The sequence below is a fragment of the Saccopteryx bilineata genome, chromosome 1, assembly GCF_036850765.1.
Source record: "Saccopteryx bilineata isolate mSacBil1 chromosome 1, mSacBil1_pri_phased_curated, whole genome shotgun sequence".
NCBI classification, from domain to species: Eukaryota; Metazoa; Chordata; class Mammalia; order Chiroptera; family Emballonuridae; genus Saccopteryx; species Saccopteryx bilineata.
Genome location: NC_089490.1, coordinates 344,069,628 through 344,090,796, shown reverse-complemented (window position 1 = coordinate 344,090,796; position 21,169 = coordinate 344,069,628). Strand labels below are relative to the sequence as shown.

The 21,169-nt window shown below is 54.3% G+C and overlaps 1 protein-coding gene across 3 annotated transcripts in view; it reads left to right on the top strand.

Annotated features, from left to right (window-relative positions):
• Positions 1–18,111, top strand: part of CAPN5 (calpain 5) — a 57,696-nt gene extending 39,585 nt beyond the window's left edge. For all 3 annotated transcript variants that reach the window (XM_066249713.1, XM_066249722.1, XM_066249731.1), the window contains exons 4-13: positions 4,102–4,310; positions 7,254–7,446; positions 8,318–8,511; positions 9,152–9,229; positions 10,869–11,064; positions 11,737–11,859; positions 13,011–13,207; positions 14,093–14,208; positions 14,757–14,893; positions 16,166–18,111. In XM_066249713.1, the coding sequence (XP_066105810.1) occupies positions 4,102–4,310; positions 7,254–7,446; positions 8,318–8,511; positions 9,152–9,229; positions 10,869–11,064; positions 11,737–11,859; positions 13,011–13,207; positions 14,093–14,208; positions 14,757–14,893; positions 16,166–16,348 (1,626 nt within the window). In that variant the 3' untranslated portion in view covers positions 16,349–18,111. The remainder of the gene's footprint in view (positions 1–4,101; positions 4,311–7,253; positions 7,447–8,317; positions 8,512–9,151; positions 9,230–10,868; positions 11,065–11,736; positions 11,860–13,010; positions 13,208–14,092; positions 14,209–14,756; positions 14,894–16,165) is intronic.
• Positions 18,112–21,169: the final 3,058 nt, after the last annotated feature.

Here is a 21,169-nt window from a genome sequence, read left to right as displayed (position 1 = left end):
TTCCTTGCAATGTATTTGCTGAAGAAACTGGCTGTCCTGTGGAGTTTCTGACTGCTGCGGGCCCCCCTAATCTGCAGTTTTGCTTTCTGTGGTTTCAGTTACCTATGGGCAGCTGTGGTCCAAAAATATTAAATGGGAAAATCCAGAAATAAACAATTTACAAGTTTTAAATTGTGTGTTGATCCGTGTAACGTGATGAAATCTTGTGCTGTCCTGCTCCATCCCGCCCGGATGTGAACCTCCCTCTGTCCAGTGTGTCCGCACTGTGGGGGCTACCCGTCTGTTAGTCACTCAGTAGCCGTCTCGGGTATCAGACCCACTGTCCCGCTGTCAAAATGCTTGCCTCTTCTTGTGCCTAAATTGGACTTTATCGTGCCTATGCATGCATAGACAAAAATTAGATAGGGAAAATACAGTTTATATTTACTACTTTAAACTTTTACTAAATTAATATTTTTTTGTGTCTGATTTATAAATTAAACTTTATCATAGGTATGTACATATGGGGAAATACAATTTATATAGGGTTTGATACTAAACCGCAATTTCAGATGTCCACTGAGGGTCTTGGTATTAATATATCCCGTGAGGATAAAGGTGGTGGGGTGGCTGCTGTATCTGGATATTGCTGGCTGTGTTTTCATGGTGTCGTGAACGTGTTCTTGGTGCCCTGTGTTTCCTGTAAGCTAAGGCTTAGCTCTAGAGGCTTGACAAGATTCAGGCATAAATCTTATTTGGCACAGCTACATTTTATGGGCGATGTTCTCTCTGGAGGCATATAATGTTTGTTTCTCTTCTTTGTGATGTTAGGAGACATGAATTTCATAAATCCATTATTCGTCAGCGGTTGCACAATAGTGGGAGTCTAATACTCTTAGTTTCTTCCTCAATTTCTTAGCTGGAGTTCATCTCCAGTTACAAGCCTCCCTCATCTGCTATTGGTTACCCTCTGGTACAGTTTGTGTAGAAAAGGCAGGGTAAATCTTCCATTCTTTCCCTTAATTTTCCAGTTTCAAAAATATGAGTTGATTCCCTGCCATCCTCCAGTAGTGACTAATTGTGTATCAGCATGATCTCATGGATGTGAGTGTATTCAATGTGTTTTCATCCATTGAAGTTGTTATTGTTCTTGCTGCTCAGATGGGATCATCTGCCATTGGGAGCCTCTTCAAGCTGGTTCTGAATCCTCTGATGTGGCCCCAGGGGCTCTGGTTGCTTCCTTGATTTCCGGTGTACAGAAGGGAGTTGAGTTTGTCCAAGGAGCACTCCTTCCCTGGCAGGGTTATCCCCCTTGCTTGGTGCCCCAGCGAGCAGCAGGCAGCAGAGGGGCCGGCCACAGAGGGGCCTGGCCTGGGGCCCACCTCCTGCCCAGTCCCATGGCTGTGATGTAGGAAGTGCAGCCCGTGGGGATCCCTGACTCTGTATCTCTAGGCCCTGGAGCCTTATTAGATGCTTCTTAAGCCACTGAGGGCTCAGAGCCAAGCCTTGAGTTCGGCTAATGATCCTCCCGCTGCCCCAGCAGGCTCTCCCAGTGCACTGTGAAGGCTCGCTCTTCCTCCCCTCTCAGTCCCTCGCCCCAGTCTTCCCCCTTCTCCTCCCCCCCCCCCCCCCGTTCCCACACAGTCCAGAGCTTTCAGACCAGGGAGAAGCTGAGGTGTGTGTAGTGGCCAGGCCAGTGTTCTCAGCTGCAGACTCCCCATCACTCTGTGCACCTTGGGCAGCTCCTCGTTCCTCTGTGGGCCTCAGCCTTCCCATCTGTGTAGTGGGGATGATACCCTCACCCTGCATGTGCCCCATTTTTGATACAACTTTCTGTCCTGAGAGCAAAGCAGGAGAGAGCGCTGGGGTTCACAGCAGAGGCCCATGGGGAGTTTTTACTTCAAAAGGACACGAAGCTGACTGAAAGGTAGGTAAGGGGGCAGGGGAAAGGGACCAGCCAGAATCAAGCCTTTTCTGGGCCCTAGACACCGTGCCAGGCTGCGAAGCCCAGAGTGTGAATCCTGCCTCCCTCACTGTGCCCTGGGTGGTCTCAGCCAGCGATTTCTGTAGTTTTGCCCCAAAGAACAGCAGTGATGGTCAGGGCAATGGAGTAAACAAGCCGGTCCTGCGCCTGGCCCCTAGCAGGGCTGGTACCGGGCGGGCCTGGCCCCTAGCAGGGCTGGTACCGGGCGGGCCTGGCCCCTAGCAGGGCTGGCACCGGGCGGGCCTGACACCTAGCAGGGCTGGCACCGGGCGGGCCTGGCCCCTAGCAGGCTCCGTCAGTGGCTGCCGTGCCTCTCACTGTGCTTAGCATTTTCATTTTCTTGGTCTTGAACGTTCCACTAGGGAGCATTTCCCTTTGCCAACATCCCTCTTGATGGTATGAGGCGTGTAAACAAAAACATCTTTAATGAGCGTGGGGGCTGGGGAATGGCTTTTGGCTGAGGTCTCTGCGCTCAGGCTGGCCTGGGCCCTGAGGTTTATTTACAACCCCTGATAGGAGTCTGGGTTCCTCCTGCGTGTCCAGCCCCCATACCCGGGAGTGGTTTTCTTCTAGAAGGAGCTGCCCATGGTCCCCACGGTGCTTGGCCCCTATGGTCCCACGTTTAGCGGGGCCAGCAGGTTCCCCTGACTTGGCCAGGGGAAGGGTTTTCCCTTCCCTGCTCACCTCCTGCTGTGTAGATTGCCTCTGTTCCACCTTGTCTGCTTAGGGGACACTCCCTGCCAGCTCTCAGGACACCTGCTCAGAAGCAGGTCGGGAGCCCCAGGTCGGGCCCTCTGCTCCCTTCTCTCCAACGCCCAACTGTACCCTGTGTGCCTGCCTCTCTTACCAGACCTGAGCCTCCTGAGGCAGGGCCATGTCTGGTTTGTCTGGGTCCTCTGTGCTAGCACAGGGCTGGGCAAAGAGTGGTCCCTGCTGATGAAGAATGTGTGTATTGTCTAGCTCTGTGACCCTGGACACATTACGATTTTTTTTAATCCTCCTGCTGCCCCAGTAAAGTACGGATGGGTAATAGTAATCTACTCATGGGGTTATTGTGCGAATTAAACTGACATAACCCATGGAATCACAGGCTGGCTGCTGGACATTTCCAGTATGCTCCATAACAATAATTGTTGTAAGAGTCCTATGTGATGCCTGTGGATTTATTCATTCAGTCAACACATGTTTATTAAGCATCCTCTCTGGGCCAGAGCTGGCCTAGGTGCTGGGGGATAGCAGTGACCAGTACTGATGTGTCCCTGCCTTCAGAGCTGACATTCCAGTGATAGTATCAGAATTGTTCATAACATCACATACTTGTTTAATTATTACTAGAATGAGTATCTCAGAGGAGAAATACCAGAGGTCGTGAGACAAGGGTCTTGGCCTAGTCTGAAGAATCAAGAAGGGCTTCCTGAAGGAGGAGGGTGGACCCTAAAAGACAAGTGAGAGTCAGCTGAAGAACAGATGTGGAGTTCCTAACCAGAGACAGAGCCTGGAGCAGGGAGAAAGTGAGGGTTAGGGATTAGGTAGAGAAACCAGCCTGGGAGGTGGTGGAAGGGGCAGAACACCTTAGGTGTCTGGACCTTATTTTCCAGGGAAGTGACATGATCAGAAAGATCACTCTGACCCTGCTGCTGTATGGGGTGAAGGCAGATGTGGCTGTTTACGCTGCGGTGGTGTCCCAGGATGAGATGGGGAACTGGCCAGGGAGGTGCCAGGGAGGGACAGGAGGAAATAGATTTGGGCAGAATGTAGGAGCTAGGATTGGCCTGATTGGATGGACACAGGGAGGAGGCCAGCGTGGTTGCCACCTTCTGTCTCAGGCTAGGGGTGGGGGCTTGTGGTGCCTGCATTCACCAGGCAGGAACTGGATGGAGAGGATATATTTCTGAGGGGGAGGAAGCAGAGGGGAGTAGGAGGAGAGGGCGAAGCTCGTAGGATCTGAGAATCACAGAGTTGGAACGAGACTAGGGGAGCCCCAAGCTCTGCAGGGATGGGGAAACTGAGGCCTGGAGATGAGAAGGACTTGCCCAAGTCCCACATTGTTCATGGCAGAGATGGGAATCAAACCCCCTTCTTTCCTCAGGAAGCCAGATTGTGACCTCAATGTGTCCCCGTCCTGTCCCCCCATCCAGGTCATCCCAGACTGGAAGGAGCAGGAGTGGGACCCCGAGAAGCCTGATGCCTATGCAGGCATCTTCCACTTCCACTTCTGGCGCTTTGGGGAGTGGGTGGACGTGGTCATCGACGACCGGCTGCCCACAGTCAACAACCAGCTCATCTACTGCCACTCCAACTCCCGCAATGAGTTCTGGTGTGCCCTGGTGGAGAAGGCCTATGCCAAGTAGGTGCTGGCAGTAGACAGGTGGCCAGGCTGGGGTGACATTGCTGAGCGGCTCCGCATGGGTGTTTCTGTAGCCAGGGCTCCCAGTACAGAGGTCAGGGGCTGGTTCAAAGTCAAGAAGTGTGCTCAGAGCCTAGGCCCCTAGGGCATGACCAGCTGAGACTATGCTGGGAGGGGAGGAGGCCTGGGCTGAGGTCCTCTGGGTACCTGGTTGTCAATTCCCCACCACCAACCCATGTAAGAAGCAATAGTGACTCCCTCTTGTACTGGAGAAGACGGGCCAGGAAGGCTTCCTACTGGCAGCAGGGGCAGTGCCAGCACTCACATTTGGGTCAGTAGTTTTTTTTTAAACCAAAGATCCAAGCTACTGAGCCCTCCCTCGAGGTCTTGTTGGGGATGTGGCATCCTTGAGTCTGGGCTGGCTGTGGCTGCTCATTGTCCCCTCGCCCCTCACTGTCCATCCGTCTGCCTGACTGTCCATCCATTCTAGCATTGCTGACCACCTCCTCCTGCTCTGTGCCTGGCCTTGGGTCCCCAGCATGGGCACGAGCATGGGTTTGTTAAGCTGTTGGGGCAGTGTAACCTGCCCTGGCCCCTGGAGGACAGGAGTACGCTTGAGGGAGGGGGGCTAGAGGGTCAGAGGCCAGCCACTAGCTGGGTTTCTCCTCCTAGGCCCATTTGTCAGTCTGCTTGGACTGTGTGTGTGTGTGTGTGTGTGTGTGTGTGTGTGTGTGTGAGAGAGAGAGAGAGAGAGAGAGAGAGGATCAGAGAGACAGAGAGACAGAAACAGAAACTCTCAACATGGAAAACAAGCCCTAGAAAACAGCCTTCAGCTGATTTCATTTTTAATCCTAAGAGAGCAAAGGCTGCCCCCTGGTGGTTACTAAGTCTCCATGGTCCTTGGTACAGACACTTCTATCACCTGGGAGTTCACTCAGTGGGCTTGCTCATATTTGTTTTACTTTGTTTTTAAATAAATTTTATTTTTTTATTGTGGTAATATAATATGTGTAATTTTAACCATCTTTCAGGGTATGATTTAGTGGCATTAATTACTTTTCACAGTGCTATGTATCCATCACCACTATCTATACCCAATCTTTCCATCATCCCTAACTGAAATCCTGTTCCCACTAAATAGCACCTCCCCTTTTACTCTTCCCCCAGCCCCTGGGAACCTCTGTTCTGCTTTCTGTCTCCATGAATTGCCTATGCCAGGTAGTTCACGTAACTGGAATCATATAGCATTTGTCCTTTTGCATCTGGCTTATGTACCTTAGCATGTTTTCAAGGTCCAGCCATGTATCAGAATTTCATTTCTCTTTGTGGCTGAATAGTGTTCCGTTGCATGTATTTGCCACATTTTGCTTATTCATTTATCTGTTGATGGACACTTGGGCGGTTCTCACCAGTCGGCTGTTGTGAGTAGGGCCGCTGTGAACACTGGTGGGCGAGTATCTGCTTGGCCTCTGCTTTCAGTTCTTTGGACTCTATACCTAGCAGTGAATTGCTGGGCCATATGGTTCTATGATTACATTTTTGAGTAGATGCTTTTCACAGTGGCTGCACCATTTATGTTTCCCTGTTTTTTATTGATTTACTTTTTAAATTATAAAATAAGTGTGTGTCTGGCCCTGGCCGGTTGGCTCAGCGGTAGAGCGTCGGCCTAGCGTGCAGAGGACCTGGGTTCGATTCCGGCCAGGGCACACAGGAGAAGCGCCCATTTGCTTCTCCACTCCTCCGCCGCACCTTCCTCTCTGTCTCTCTCTTCCCCTCCCGCAGCCAAGGCTCCATTGGAGCAAAGATGGCCCGGGCGCTGGGGATGGCTCTGTGACCTCTGCCTCAGGCGCTAGAGTGGCTCTGGTCGCAACATGGCGATGCCCAGGATGGGCAGAGCATCGCCCCCTGGTGGGCAGAGCGTCGCCCCTGGTGGGCGTGCCGGGTGGATTCCGGTCGGGTGCATGCGGGAGTCTGTCTGACTGTCTCTCCCTGTTTCCAGCTTCAGAAAAAAAAAAAAAAAATGAGTGTGTGTCTGTTATAGCAAATCCGGAAAATATAAGAAAATCATGTAGGAGATAAGAAAAGTGTCCTGTCCTCCTGTGTATTCTTCCATCCCCAGCTCTCCCCTTTTCTGTTCTGGGTCATCTGAGATCGTCGGGCCCCTCCACTCTTCAAGGACCATCCATGGCCATTGTCCCCTCCAGGCCTTGCCTCTGCCTACTCCAGTCTCCACGTCCTCTCTTTACTCTTTCACACCCTCCCCCACCAGCGGCAACTCTTTTAACATCTTTGATGTGTTTTTGTTGTGGTCATTTGTAGGTTACCTTGCAAAACCATTGCTATTTCAATGTACATAAATAGTATTTTGTTATATATCCCATTCACTTCTTATAGTCACACCCAGTGACTAGAAATAAAGAGCCATAGCTGTATCTTAAAACACCTGGTATGTTGCACGTAGTAGATGCTTAATATTTTTTTAAATGAATGTATTTAAACATAGCTGGAACCCAGCTGTACTGCTATCCCGACGCAGAGAGCCAGCGCTCGCTGCGGCCACAGGAGCCCTCTCACATGCCTTTGTTCTGCGGCTGCTCAATGTTCCAGAGTACAGGCGCAGCGTTCGTTTTTAAAATTCAGTTCCCTGTTGTTAGACATTTAGGTGCTTTCTTATCCAGAATTGATGTGTCCAAAGATATATGAGCTTTTAATTCTTTTGAAAAGAATTGATAGGTTTCTGGACAGCTAATTTTTTGAAGATGGGGCTGCCAAGGCTAAGGGGAATTTGAGTGATGAAACAGTGTGGCTCAGTGGGACAAATGCTGGTTCTGCGGGGCCTGCTGTGTGACTGTAGCAGTATGCTTGACCTCTCTGAGTCTCAAAACCCTATAATGTGAAGGATGGGGAGCATGAGCTGGGAATCCTTTCCATGTTGCCCCCCAGGCTGGCGGGCTGTTACCAGGCCCTGGATGGAGGCAACACGGCAGATGCACTGGTGGACTTCACAGGTGGCGTGTCCGAGCCCATTGACCTGACTGAGGGTGACTTCGCCAACGACGAGGCCAAGAGGAATGCACTCTTTGAGCGTGTGTTGAAGGTGCATAGCCGGGGAGGTCTCATCAGTGCCTCTATCAAGGTAAGACACAGAGCCAGACCCCAGAGGTGACCCTTCACCTTTATTAACCCTAGTAGGGGTGGGAGGTGGCTGTGGTGTCCCAGGCAGAGCCCCTGCCCAAGGTTGGCTCATAAATCCAGACCCTCAGCCTCTTGGGGAAAGGGAGCAGCTGAGGCTGCAAAGCCCTCCCCAGGGCTGGGCAGTACAAGCCACAGCCCCCTGCCCTAGCCCTCTACACAATGAATGTTTTGCCCACATTGTTTGACCAACATCCCCCCTTTCTGGCCTTCTTATATTGGGGTGGTGGGTGTCTATGCATCTGAAGGTCCCTCAGTCAAGGTTTGAGGCATCACAAGCTATAAAGTGACTGGGAGAGGGGAGGGAGCCCCTACTGCCTGCTGGCTCAGGCCTGGGTGCTTCAAGAGTTCTATTTCATTGACTGCTATGTTTCTGTTGGGAAAGCCAGGGCTCAGTGAAGGCAGAATTTGCACCCAGGTTTGGCTGACCCAGTGGTGTGTTGATAACTGGCTCTCTGGGAAAATAAAAAGCCTTGATTTGTAGCATTTGCTGATTTCCATGGTGTAATTATTCCTACTATGGTTGATTTTAAGGTAACATTTTAACACCCAGTTTGCAATATTGAGCCATTGTTGATGGACTCCAGCACACTGCTGGGCCAGCCTCACTGCAGTTCCCTTTCTTACTCCACAAGGCTGCTCCCCAGAGGCTTTGTAAAGGCTGTGAACCTCAGAGCTCAGTCCCTAGCCAGAGGGTCCATGTCTCCCCCTGCGTGGGGCTGCCATCCCCTCCCCGTCCTGTTGGGGGCGCTGTGGTCCCTGGCTCCAGGTGGAGCCTGATACAGCCCTGCTTCTGAGCAACGTGTCCTCTGCAGGCTGTGACAGCGGCAGACATGGAGGCCCGCCTGGCGTGCGGGCTGGTGAAAGGCCACGCGTATGCCATCACCGATGTGCGGAAGGTGCGACTGGGCCACGGCCTGCTGGCCTTTTTCAAGTCCGAGAAGCTGGACATGATCCGCCTGCGGAATCCCTGGGGCGAGAGAGAGTGGAACGGGCCCTGGAGTGACACGTGAGGCCTGGAATGGGGATGTGGCCCAGGGCAGACCTCAGGCAATTGGGGCGGGGGCTTGGTAGAGGACTTTGGCAAAGATGAGGGTGGACTTCCCGGGGGAGGTTGGTACCTGGCCTGGGTCTTGAAGGATTTGGGGGCTGGATTACATTAGGAGAAGACTTACTTTGGAGTGGGCACACAGGGTGGATTCAGCAAGGGCAAAGGCCTTGAGATAGGGGTCACCTGCTTCCTGGGGGACATAGAGAGCAGTCTGGTGAGGGAGGGGGGAGGAGAGCAGGCAGGGAAGACACCAGGGGTGAGAAGTGGGGTAGCTGCTCTGTGCTGGGTGAATGGAGACCAGGTCCCAGTGAAGAAGCCCCTCCATTGAGGGTCGTGTCCCCCAGCCCCAGCCTGCAGCTTCGCTCCCCGACCCCCAGGCCCTGGCATGATGACATCCCATGGTTACCCATGGGAGTGGGCAGACCGGGCTTCTTAAAGAGGGGCTGGGCATGGCCTCAGGTATTCCCCACCACACCACACTGATGGAGGGCTGGTGCTGCCTCATCCTCCTTGCCCTTCCAGGGTGGGCCTGGTGGGGTCCCTCCACTCATTCTCTTCTTTCCCTCCCCTCCCCTCCCCACCCCCACTCACATCCCAGCTCAGAGGAGTGGCAGAAGGTGAGCAAGAGCGAACGGGAGAAGATGGGTGTGACTGTGCAGGATGACGGCGAGTTCTGGTGAGTGCTCTTGCCCCAGGTGGACGTCTGGGGCTGGGGGAGGACCTCCTATGTGCTGGGCAGGGATCACTGATGGGGAGTGGGAGCCATGGTTCTAGCAAATGCCCTCGCTGTGTGGCCTCGGGTAAGTTATGCCATTTCTCTGAGCCTGTGTCCTGCTCTTTAAGATGAGTTGGCAGCCCTTTCATCTCCATAGTCCCCTTTTCCCGCCTCGGGGACCCTAGGCTGCCGGCACTCCCAGGCTGAATCCTTTGGCAACTCGGCCAGCACGGCATGCTGGCAGCCTGATGGCGCAGAGCAGATAGGGAAGAAGAGAGGCTTCATGGGGGGGCTGCCTCCTAAGCTGAGACTTGGGGTACAGAGGAGCCTTTGGTGGTCAGGGAGAGAGACCCAGCCCAGAGGCAAGAGTGCACACTTGGGATTTGGAAGAATAAGTTTAGGGAGGCACATTGGTGGGCGTGAGCTGAGAGATGGCCTCAGCATCACTCAAAGAGCCCAATGATTCCTGCATTCATTCATCCAGCATTCATCTTGTATTCTTTAATTTCTGCATTCATTCATTCTGCATCCATTCATCCCTGCTTTCATTCATCCTGCACTCACTCGCTCCTGCATTCACTCCTGCATTCACTCATTCCTGCATTCATTCATCCAGCATTCATTTTGTATTCTTTAATTTCTGCATTCATTCATTCTGCATCCATTCATCCCTGCTTTCGTTCATCCTGCACTCACTCACTCCTGCATTCACTCATTCCTGCATTCATTTGCTTCTATATTCATTTAGCCCGCATTTAGTCCTGACAGTGTGCCAGGCTGTGTCATTCTTCAGCAGGACACTTGATTGAGAGACTCAGACACTTCTTGAAGAGGTACTGGGCACCCTGTGTGTGGTGGATGCTGCGAGGGCCTTAGGAAGACCCCAAGGCAGAGATGACAGTGACCTTGGTACCCCAGTGAGAACCCCTACTGCAGGTATCAGGGGATCCCCTGCAGGAGGTCTCCCCTAGTGGATAAGATCCACTGTGCCCAGTCTGGTTCAAGGCTCAATTAAATTAAAACAGTACTAGAAAGCCCTCACCTAAAGCTTTTCTCATATACACTCACATATGCTGCATATATATGCATATTCTCATGTGTGCACACTTGAAGGGGAATGGGCACTTTCTCCCCCACCCAGGCTCCTCGAGTTTTGCAGCACACCGTGTCCATGGCAACATCCTGGCTGCTGCAGCATGCTTACCAAGGGGTTCCTGCCACCAGTTTATCCAGGCTTCACAACAGCCGTGGAAGATAATGAATGGAAACATGCTTTATAAACTGTAGAGGGCTGTACATATTAGTTCTTCATCTATTAACTGTAACAGCCAGCCTTTGCAACTACTTCTGTCTGCCAGAAGTTGTACACATGCTTTTATTGAATTAGTTAATTCCTACACTAGCTCTGAGATGGGCGGCCATTGTTAGATCTATTCCCAACTTACAAGTCAGGAAACTGAGGCTGAAAGAGACATGAAGGGTCCATGTGGTGCCACGTCCATGCTCAGTGTTGCGTGAGTCGTGGTTCAGAGCATGCAGGGAGAGCAGATGGTGGGCTGGCGAGGGGGACCTGCCTGGCTCAGCCCCTCGCCACGCCCAGGATGACCTTCGAGGATGTGTGCCGCTACTTCACCGACATCATCAAGTGCCGCCTGATCAACACGTCTTACCTGAGCATCCACAAGACGTGGGAGGAGGCCCGCCTGCGTGGGGCCTGGACGCGGCACGAGGACCCGGGGCAGAACCGCAGCGGGGGCTGCATCAACCACAAGGACACCTTCTTCCAGAACCCGCAGGTGAGCGTTCTTGGGGACCCAGACCTGCCCTTCAAGCAGCTGCAGGGACCCTCACCACTGTCCTGCCATGGACTCCCCCACAACCTCGGGTACGTCCTCGTCCCTCTGTGGGCCTTTGTGCACCTGGGCCTACAGTTGGGGTTGGATGGCATGTCTGGGAGGTCATGCAGATCCCAACCTCACAGTCTGACCCACAGGCGGTAAGACTGAGGGGTCGGGCTCTGAAGATTGAGTGTCTTGTCCAGAGTTACAGGGACATTTAAAGGCAGAAGAGGTGGCTCAAAAGCCTTTGTTTATACACACACAATGCTGCTCCTTCTGGAGGAGCTTGGTCTGGCTTCCTCTTCTACAGGGACCTCTCCCCTGCAGCCTTCTCGGCCATTCCCCTGCCAACTGCTTCATCTTCATGCTCGGCATGTCTGTACTGAGCATCGACTGCATGCAGAGTCTGAGCTGGCATACATGATCTCATCAAGTCCTCCCACACCTCACGCAGAGGAATTCTAGGCCCATCTTGCAGATGAGGGACTGAGGCTCAGAGAGGTGATGCGGCTCGCCCAAGCTCACACAGCTGAGCTGGGGCCTGGCTGTGGGCTGCGCTTCCAGGAGCCAGCAAGCCCATTATCAGCATGGTCTCACTGTGGTGACTCTCTTCCTTGGCCATCCCTGCAGTACATCTTTGATGTCAAGAAGCCAGAAGATGAAGTGCTGATCTGCATCCAGCAGCGGCCAAAACAGTCCACCCGTCGAGATGGCAAGGGTGAAAACCTGGCCATTGGCTTCGACATCTACAAGGTGAGGTCTGCTCTGGGTGAGGAGAGGGAGGGAGCTGCCGTCTGGGCTGCTGGCACCAGGGGAAGAACAGCGTCATCACCAACCTCATCCCTGCCACCCTGGAGGCACTGAGTGATGCCATGGGCATGCTGTTCATGGGCCATATTTACAACATCCACAGAGGGCCCAGCCTGCCAGGGATTGGCTCTCCTGGGAGCACTCAGCCCAATTCCTTCCTGTCTTAGACCCACAGGACTGGACTATTTGGTGGGTGGGGAGGGGGAAGATTGTTGGTGGGTGGGACCTGCTCTGGGAGCCCCCTGTGGCTCCACCCTTGGGGCTCTGAATTGGATGCTTTACTAGGCATGGGGAGGAGGCATCCTGGGCAGAGCCAGGCAGGCTCACCAATGGCCACTCCTCCTGGCCTGGGACCTGGGTATCCTCCACATGTTGTGACGCCCAGTGTGTGATGACAGAAACCACATGGATGTGCCAGGCGCATGGTCTGAGTTGAGTCCCTGGCATTTGGCATGCTTGGTCATGTCATGACAATTGGTTATATCATGGTGTTGGTCCATTCATCATGTCCTGATGTGTTGTGACTTCGACGTGACGTGTTTGACTTTCGCTGATATGACTGTAACTTAAAATGGTACTTATTCCAGCAATTGTCTAGCATGTCCCACCAGCTAGCGATGTCATTCCATGGACACATGCTGTGGCCTGGGCAGACAGTGATACCTGCTTTTGTTCTGATGGTCAGAAACCCCACAGACATTGTTCTCAGGGGAATTTCTACTGCCCCTCCCCTTTAACAAGCTTTATTGAGATATACATAATTCACATAACATACAATTCATTAAAGTGTACAGTGATTCTTAGTGTGTGTGTAGAGTTGTGTAACCACCACAATCATTTTAGAACATTTTCATCCCCTTAAAAGAAACCACATACCCTTTAGCCATCATCACCCTGTTCCGTGTACCCCCCAGCCCCCCACCCCAGCCCCCGGCCTGGGCAAACACCCATCTACTGTCTCTATAGATTTGCCTCTTCTGGGCATTTCATGCCAGTGGGTTTTGTCGCTTTCTTTCACGGTGGTGAGGGACAGATGTGGGATGTGGGGTGGGTGGAGCTGGGGGGCCCTGTGACCCGCCCTGCTCTGCCCACAGGTGGAGGAGAACCGCCAGTACCGCATGCACAGCCTGCAGCACAGGGTCGCCAGCTCCATCTACATCAACTCGCGCAGCGTCTTCCTGCGGACTGACCAGCCTGCGGGACGCTACGTCATCATCCCCACCACCTTCGAGCCAGGCCACACTGGCGAGTTCCTGCTCCGAGTCTTCACTGACGTGCCCTCCAGCTGCCGGTGTGCAGGGGCTGGCGGGCCCAGGGTGGCTGGGGCCGAGGCCCGCAGCAGGCTGACCCGGGATCTGAGGCCCAGAGGTGCTCACAGTCTGCCCCCAGCGTAGAGCACAGGCCTCCAGCACTTCCGTGCCTGTCCCCTTCCTCTCCCTGACCCTGGTCCCTTGTCCCAGCCTCTCTCTCGGTAACATAATGGGACAGCCTCTCATATGTACATAGTACTTCACAGTTTACAAGGAAGCTTTTACTCATCTCATTTGCTTTTCTCAAACCTGGACTAGGAGGCCTGACTCCTCCATTTTTATGGATCAGAATTGGGGGTTGAGGTTGGGGATGTTTTCCCAGATCTTGCAACCAGTGTAGAGTTGGGCTTGGGCTAGGCGGACTGCTAAAGCCATCCCATCGCTGCTGGGGTGCAGACCCTGTGGGCCCCACCTGAGTGGGCGGCCCAGATTCGGTGCTGCATGCCCACCTCCCAGCCTGGGGAGGCAGCTTGTGTGGTAGAACCAGTGGACCTTGGTCCTGCCAGCCTCAGTTCCACCAGCTGTGTGGGCGGGTCCCTTCTCCTGCTGAGCCTGGTGCTTCCTAATCTGTACAATGGCATAGTATTCACCTTCCTTCCGGAGCTTTGTGAGGATTAGAAATAATTTCTGTAACATCCCAACAGGGGGCTTGGCACACAGTAGGTGTTCAGTAAATTGCTTTTCCCTTGGGGGAGGATGGGGCACCCTTGGGTGGGCATAGAGCAGCAGGAAACCCAGGGGGTTTGCCCAGGATGAGCAACATCAGGACTGAATACTGCTCCTCGCCCCCTACCCTCTTCTTGAACTCCCTCATTCCATCTTCCTGACCACCCTTGGTGACCTCCTCCTTTCTCTGCCCTGACTAGGGAGCTGTGCCTGGATGAGCCGCCCCGTTCTTGCTGGAGCTCCCTGTGCGGCTACCCCCAGCTGGTGACCCAGGTGCATGTCCTGGGGGCTGCTGGTCTCAAGGACTCCCCAGCAGGTATGCTTGCTGAGGAATGCCCGCCACTCTCCTCCCCTGGGACGTCGCCCCTTGTCTTCTCCCCCGCCCCCGCTGCAGACAGCCAGCCTCCAGAGCTAGCCCGCTCTCCATCATGAGCAAACCTTTCCTGATGTCCCTTTGGGCCCAGCCCTGGGATGAAGCTGGGTGCATAGATAGGAACACCCTGCCTCCTGCTCTCGGGAGGCTTCTAGTGAGGTGGACGGTAAAGCACAGGGACAGGCAGCTGGGGCGAGCGTTCAGGGAGGGCTTCTTGAGGAGAGTGGCCTTCCTCTAGGCTGAGGAGGTATTCAGGGAATGGAGTCTGGTGAAATGGAGTAGGACAGAAGGATGCGCTGGGCAGGGGAAACATGGGTAAAGGCATGGAGAGCAGAGATTACCAGTGTCCCTCCTGTCTCCGTTTGCCTTCCCCTGAACACAGGCCCCCAGTCTTCTGCTCTGGGGAGAGGACCTCACCTCCCAGACATCTGTCCCATCCAGGCCCTTCTCTAGCCCCCATCCTAACCCCATCACCCTCACCATCTCTCCAGGGGCTAATTCTTACGTGATCATCAAATGTGAGGGGGACAAAGTTCGCTCGGCCGTGCAGAAGGGCACCTCAACGCCCGAGTACAATGTGAAAGGCATCTTCTACCGCAAAAGGCTGGGCCAGCCCGTCACTGTCCAGGTGAGCCACTCGCCCTGGGGCCACTCCCGGGCCCCTCGTTTCACTTTTCCCCATTCAGAGGGGCTGGGCCCGGGGGGTAGAGCTTTTGGGACCCAGGAACGCTTGGTTCTGGTTCCTCCTCTGTCCCTAACATTGTGTGGCCTTGGGAGTTTTCTTGCTTGCCCCTCCTAGTGCCCCAGAGTCCCCTTTGTGGGGTGGGTGAGTTAATTAGCTAGAGTGATTCCGAGACCAAGCAGGCTCAGTCTTCTGGCCAGAGAAAGTGGTCATCTCTGCCAACTTTGCCTCACAGTCTTGGGGGTTATTCCTTAACTTTCCCTGTGGGTGCGTTCACCTGGAAAAGTTGCACGGAGATGGCATGTGGTGGAGTGGCTGGGGTCAGGGCTCAGAAAGCCCGGTCCCTGTGCCTGGAGTTCCATTTTCTCTCAGGCCAAGGTGGCCAGAGGATGACAATTGTGAGCTCATTAGTAGGAAGCCCTCTGTCCTTGGGGCCCAGGTCTGGGTGAGAACCCATCTGTAAATAAACATCTAGGTACCCTCAGGGGAGACACTGCAGATTTTCCAAATTTTCTAACACTAGGTCCCACTAGATCCAATCACAGACCCCTAGATGTGTGGATAGGATCCTTAGGGGCTATTGATACTCTCATATTAAAGATGGGGAAAATAGGCCCTAGCTGGTTGGCTCAGCAGTAGAGCGTCGACTCATCATGTGGAAGTTCTGGGTTCGATTCCCAGTCAGGGCACACAGGAAAAGCAACCATCTGCTTCTCTGCCCCTCCCACAGCCATGGCTTGATTGGTGATTTGAGTGCATCACCCCAGGCACTGAGGATGGCTCTGTTGAACCTCCGCCTCAGGTGCTAAAAATAGCTCAGTTGCTAGTGGCCCCAGATGGGCAGAGCAATAGCCCCAGATGGGGTTGCCGGGTGGATCCTGGTAAGGATGCATGCGGGAGTCTGTCTCTCTATCTCCCCTCCTTTCATTTAAAAAAAAAAAAAAAAAGATGGGGAAAATGGGGCAGGGAGTGTATTACTTTTCAAGGTCACCCAAGGTCAACAGCAGAGCTAATAGTAACAGACTTAACTCTATACGTGAAAGGGAGCTTTGACAGAGCAGGGGCAGCGTGAAGCCCCGGAAGGGGCATGGCCTTGCCCAAGGGCATGGTGAGTCAGAGGCTACGCAGGAAGGGGAGTCACAGCCCTGCCTCCACTGCCAGCACCCCCCACACACCATACTTGGAGACGACCCCCTTCTGTTCTCTGTATCCTCCCAGATCTGGAACCACCGAGTCCTGAAGGATGAGTTCCTGGGCCAGGTGCTCCTGAAGGCCGACCCGGATGACCTCCAGGCCCTGCACACCCTCCATCTCCGAGACCGAAACAGCCGACAGCCCAGCGACCTGCCAGGCACCATTGCTGTGCATGTCCTCAGCAGTGCCTCCCTCACGGCCATCTGATGCCCGACAACTTACCTGGCTCCATAGTTCTTACCATTGTCTGCATGTCCCCAACCAGGGACTAGTGTGGGAGCCAGGACACTGGGGTCCTTTTCCTAACTTTTCCACTGACTTGCTGTGTGACCATGGGAGGTCTCTGCCCCTTTCTGGGCCTAAGTGTCCTGAGGACCCCAGCCATTTCTTTCTTGGGGAGGGAGGAGTCTTCTTGCCTGAGATTTAAAATAGCCCTCCTTACCCCAACTGTCACCTCTGCTAAGGGACTCTACCTGTTGAACATGTTTTCCCAAGGCCCTGCTGTCTGCTGACAGAGTGCCAAGATGTCACTTGTTTACACACAAACTGCCGCCTCCTGGAGCCCCACTCTTACCCTCCCTCCTGCATCCACCCGTGTCCCAGACCTCGCTTTCTCTGTCACCACGCCTGGTTTTCTAGCCACCTTGAAAGGACTCTGGGCTCTCTCTGGGTTCCTGCTCAGGCTGGAATTTGGGAAATGTGCAGGTAACCTGTGTTCATCTCGAATCCCGTCCACCTGCCCATCCATTTAGTTATTCAACAGAGATTTGCCAAGTAAATAAATGATGCCCATGAGACCCCAGGTGGAGCTGGGCACCTGCCACAGTGCTGGGAGACCTGGCGTCCATCCTAAGCTCACCTCTGCTCTGAGGTCCTCTCGGGCGCATGTCCGGGTGCCCAGAGGAGTTGCCGCTACCTTCTCCCTCCAGGTTCTGATTTCATCCCCAGACTCTGGTTGAAGGTCCCTGGAGGAGTTTGGGCAATGATGGGGAGGAAGGGCATCTTCCCATCTCTCGGCCCTGGTGCCAGGGGAGCGTGTGCCAGTTTAGTGGCCAGGGGCCAGGCAGTTGGGGAGGACATGTTCTCAGGACCCCCTCTGCTGCTAGACTTGGACTTTTCTCGGGGAAGGGGCCCTGAGGTGTTGGTGTCAGGCCTGCCAGGGTCAGGTCACCCTCTGGGCTGGGCAGGAGATTGGTAAATCCATTGCCTGACCAATATTTCCCCAAAAAGCAGGCGAGGAGGCCACAGCTCTCTTCCACTGCCCGGACAAAAATGTTCCTTTTTGTCCTCAACATTTTATATTCTTTCTGTTTTAAAACTCTCAATTTTAACCACGGAGTTCTAAAGGAAAACTGAAGCCTATGAACCCCTTTTTTTCTTCTTAAACTCCAGGTCGTGTGGTCCTCTGATTTTATTTTGATTCCACGTGGGGAGGGATAAGAAGTCATACCTCCTCAGAAGAGGGCTGGAGGTGGGTAAAGAAGAGGGTGTTTTGTACTTTGATGTTTTATAAGTTGGCACCAACCATGCATGCTGTCAATGAAGGTTGGCACTGTGACCTGCTGAGGGTCTCTGTGCCCCTCTCGGGCGCCAGACCAGCACTGTAAATGTTCAGCTGTTCAAGACCAGGACTTCCCACGGTCTTACTGGAAATTGCTATGGAAACCTGAACTTTCAGCTCCAGGTCCGTCTCGTTAGTCCAGTGTCCTGGCTGGAGGTGCTGGATTCTTGACTTTGCCTCCTCACCCTGTGGCCAGTCCTGCTCCTGTGTCCTGACCCGGGCCACGTGAAGGTTAGGAACTGAACAATATAGAGGACAAGAGGACTCTCGAGAACCTGGGCCTGGGCCAGGACTCTGCCGATGACCAGGAGCAAGTCATTCAAACCTCCTGTGCCTCGATGGCCCCCTTCTGCACAGTGGGGCCAGTGGTTCCTGTTTGTCAGCACTCTCACTAACAAGTGCTGAATAAGGGCAAAACTGTACCCTTTCTCTATGTATCTCTGTATGCGTGCACGCTGTACACACTCATGTAATCACTTTTCAATATCTCTTTCAGATGAACACTCGGGTTGGGGTGGAGAGGTGAGTGCCCGATTAGCCAACTTGGGGCTTCTGGGGCCGACATGTGGGTCTTTGCTCAGCCACATCCACCTGGGCCTTGGAGTGATCCAGGACCAACTGGCAGACCTGCGGGCTTCAGCCCTGGGGGTTTGGCCCTGCCCAGACCTCCACAGCAGAACTTGTTTTGCAGCCTTTGCTTGGGCCAGGCTGGCTCCTGGATGTGCAGAGGTCCCTGGTTCCCAGGAGGGCCTGGGGATGGGGCAGGTGAGGTTGGAGTTCTTCCAGGCTGGGACTGGAGGGTGGGTGGGGAGAACAGTTGCTCTGCGTGCCTGGTGCACCCTTCATTCCACAGGGTCCCAGTTCCTCTTTGCAGAGGGACAGGCCTCCAGTCCACACCACCGCGTCTGGGCTTCACTCCCCTCAGGGCACACTGTGGGGTCGGGGGACTCTTACTGTTCTCAGAATAAACACTACTACAATCCAGAAAGACCTTCCTGTGTTTGTCTGTCCCTCAGATGGTTAGGGATAATGGAAGGAGTATTTCCTAGGTCCTAGTGACAGTCCTCTGGTCAGAGAAATAATGTGAAGGAAGACTTGGGTGTTCTAGCTGAGGCTGGACCCTGCTGCATACCCGTTGTGTCCATGAAATGAGATCATTGGGATTGTTCAGTTATTCCCTCAACTGGCCTTGTCTCAAGCCCATCCTAGGCACTAGGGATGCAGGGGACCAGCCACAGTCCCTGCTTTGGGGCAGTCTATTGTGGGAAGAACAATAGAAATAATCTGATTTGAACAAATACCTCAAAGAGAATAGCTGGTAAGGCAGTGTGGGAGTTCCTAGGACTGCTTGAGCCTGCTGGGAAAGGAAGGCATAGCCCTGATCCACTCATGAGACAGGGAACAGCCGTGTGAGGGGCAAAAGACAATGGGCTCCTGCAGGAGCAGGTGTACGTGGGAGACCACAGCTGGCAGCCTGAGCCACGAGGCTAAGGGCAACAGTGGGGGAAGCGGGATAGATCTTAGAGGCAGAGTGGACGGAGCTTGAAGACTGGGTTGGGGTGGAGAGCGAGAAAAACGTAATTTAAAGCCAATTCCTAGGTTTCCCCATCAGACCAGGAGAAAAGGACATTATGAGCTCTGTGCTCACCTCAGTGCAGAGCCCGGCCCCTAGCCTGTGCTCACCTCAGTGCAGAGCCTGGCCCCTAGCCTGTGCTGAGTAATAGCACCACCACATACCCCCCAGCTCCCAACCATTTCTCGCTCAGCCCTCACAGCTCGGACCTGCATTCTACCTGAGGCATCACGTGCTTCTCCAGGGCTCAGTTTTACCATCTGTAGAGCTGATGCCACTTGCCTGCCCAGCCTGGCTCAGCAAGAGGTCATTGGAGCAATGGTAGGTTCCGGAGCAGCTCCTGTGGGGGCCATCTGGCCAAGCACACTCCAGCAGCCAGGGGCCTTCAGGGGTCAGAATCGGCTCAGAGGGAGCCCTGGCCTCTGCCGAGGCTGAGTCCCCCCTCTGTCACTTCTCTAGGCAGAACTGGGTGCTCCACCTTGCTCCCAAAGCAGTGTGCACAGCAGGTGGCGCACTAGGGTGGCTGGGTCCTGGGGGATGGGTGCCCCAGCCTTTGAAGTGGTCCCTTCGCTGCAGACCTGCCCCAGTTACAGAGGCTGGGGATCCAAAGAACACCTCCCTCTGCCCAGGCCTAGAGCTGCCCCTGAAGAGGTCGGGCACTGATGGGGCAGCTGTCAGGGTGGCTGTAGGCAAAGGGTAGTGATGAGGAAGTGCCAGGACTCAGCCAGAAGTCCTCAATGTTGCTGTCTGCCAGTGCTGGTAACAAACATCTCGTTGCTCCTCCTTGTTTATCACACCCCTCCCCCAAAGTCACACATTTCACTTTATTTTGTATGTGTCCCTGCTAAATGCAGGGTTGCTCCAAGTCAGCTGGTCTGAGTTTCCTGGATGATTATAGACAGGACTGAGCCCCCTCCCTGCAGCAGGCTGTGGGGCAGTGGTGAACTGAGGCGCTCCAGGCGGACACATCCGAGGGGCACCTTCAGGGAGTGGCCTGGGGCGAGGGCGGCGTGTCCACAGGGGTAGGGGAGAAAGGCCTAGAACGCAGGCTTGCAGCATCCTGCCCTGCCTGGCCCTTTCCTCTCAGTCTCAAACAGCCATTTATAGAGGAGAAAAGAGGCTTCGTGGAAGGCAGGCAGGGGCCAGGGCTCAGCAAATCAGTGACCAAGTCAGGATCAGGACGCCCTTTCCCACCAGGTGCTGAGAGGGCAGGTGGTGTAACTGCAAACGAACGGAGGCAGCTGAGGCCAGGATGGGTGGCCCCAGCCCGGTCCCGCACTGCTCACAGCACAGCCGAGAGAGACCCCAACGCCCTACCTCCCTCTGGGCTGCCAGCGCTCGGCACAGAGCCCTGGGCAGCACCGCCCGCCCCCACGCTGATGTCATGGCACCCAGACCTTGGAGGCCCCTCCGACTCCGCCCCCAGGGGGAAGGCTCTGGAGTGGGGAGGAAAGGGTAGCAGTGCCGGCTGGACAGCTGACCTGGGCAGGAAAAAAAGGGAGAGATTGAGAGGGAGAGAGAGTCACATAGTGCAAAACAGAAAGAACCAGAGAGACCCCCAGAGTGAGCTTTGGAGCAAGACAGAGGAAGAGAGGACGAGTATCTGCAGATTACCCCAGACCCTTGGCCCCAGCTTCCCGAGCCCTCCGTGCGGGTGACAGCTGCACCCAGGCTGGTGGCCTGCTGGGACCCAGGTCAGTATGGGCTGCCCCTGTCCTGGGCACTGGGAGAAGGGTTTGCTAAGCTTTGGGGTGTGCCATGGTCTTGGGCCTCCCGGAGCCCCTGGAGCCACAGCCATCTGCTCCTGCCCTGGGCCTCCTGCCACCTTCGGGGGCTCAGCCACAGCGGCCATCAGATGAAACTGTCCTGAGCCTGGGAAGAGGGGGGCTTGTAC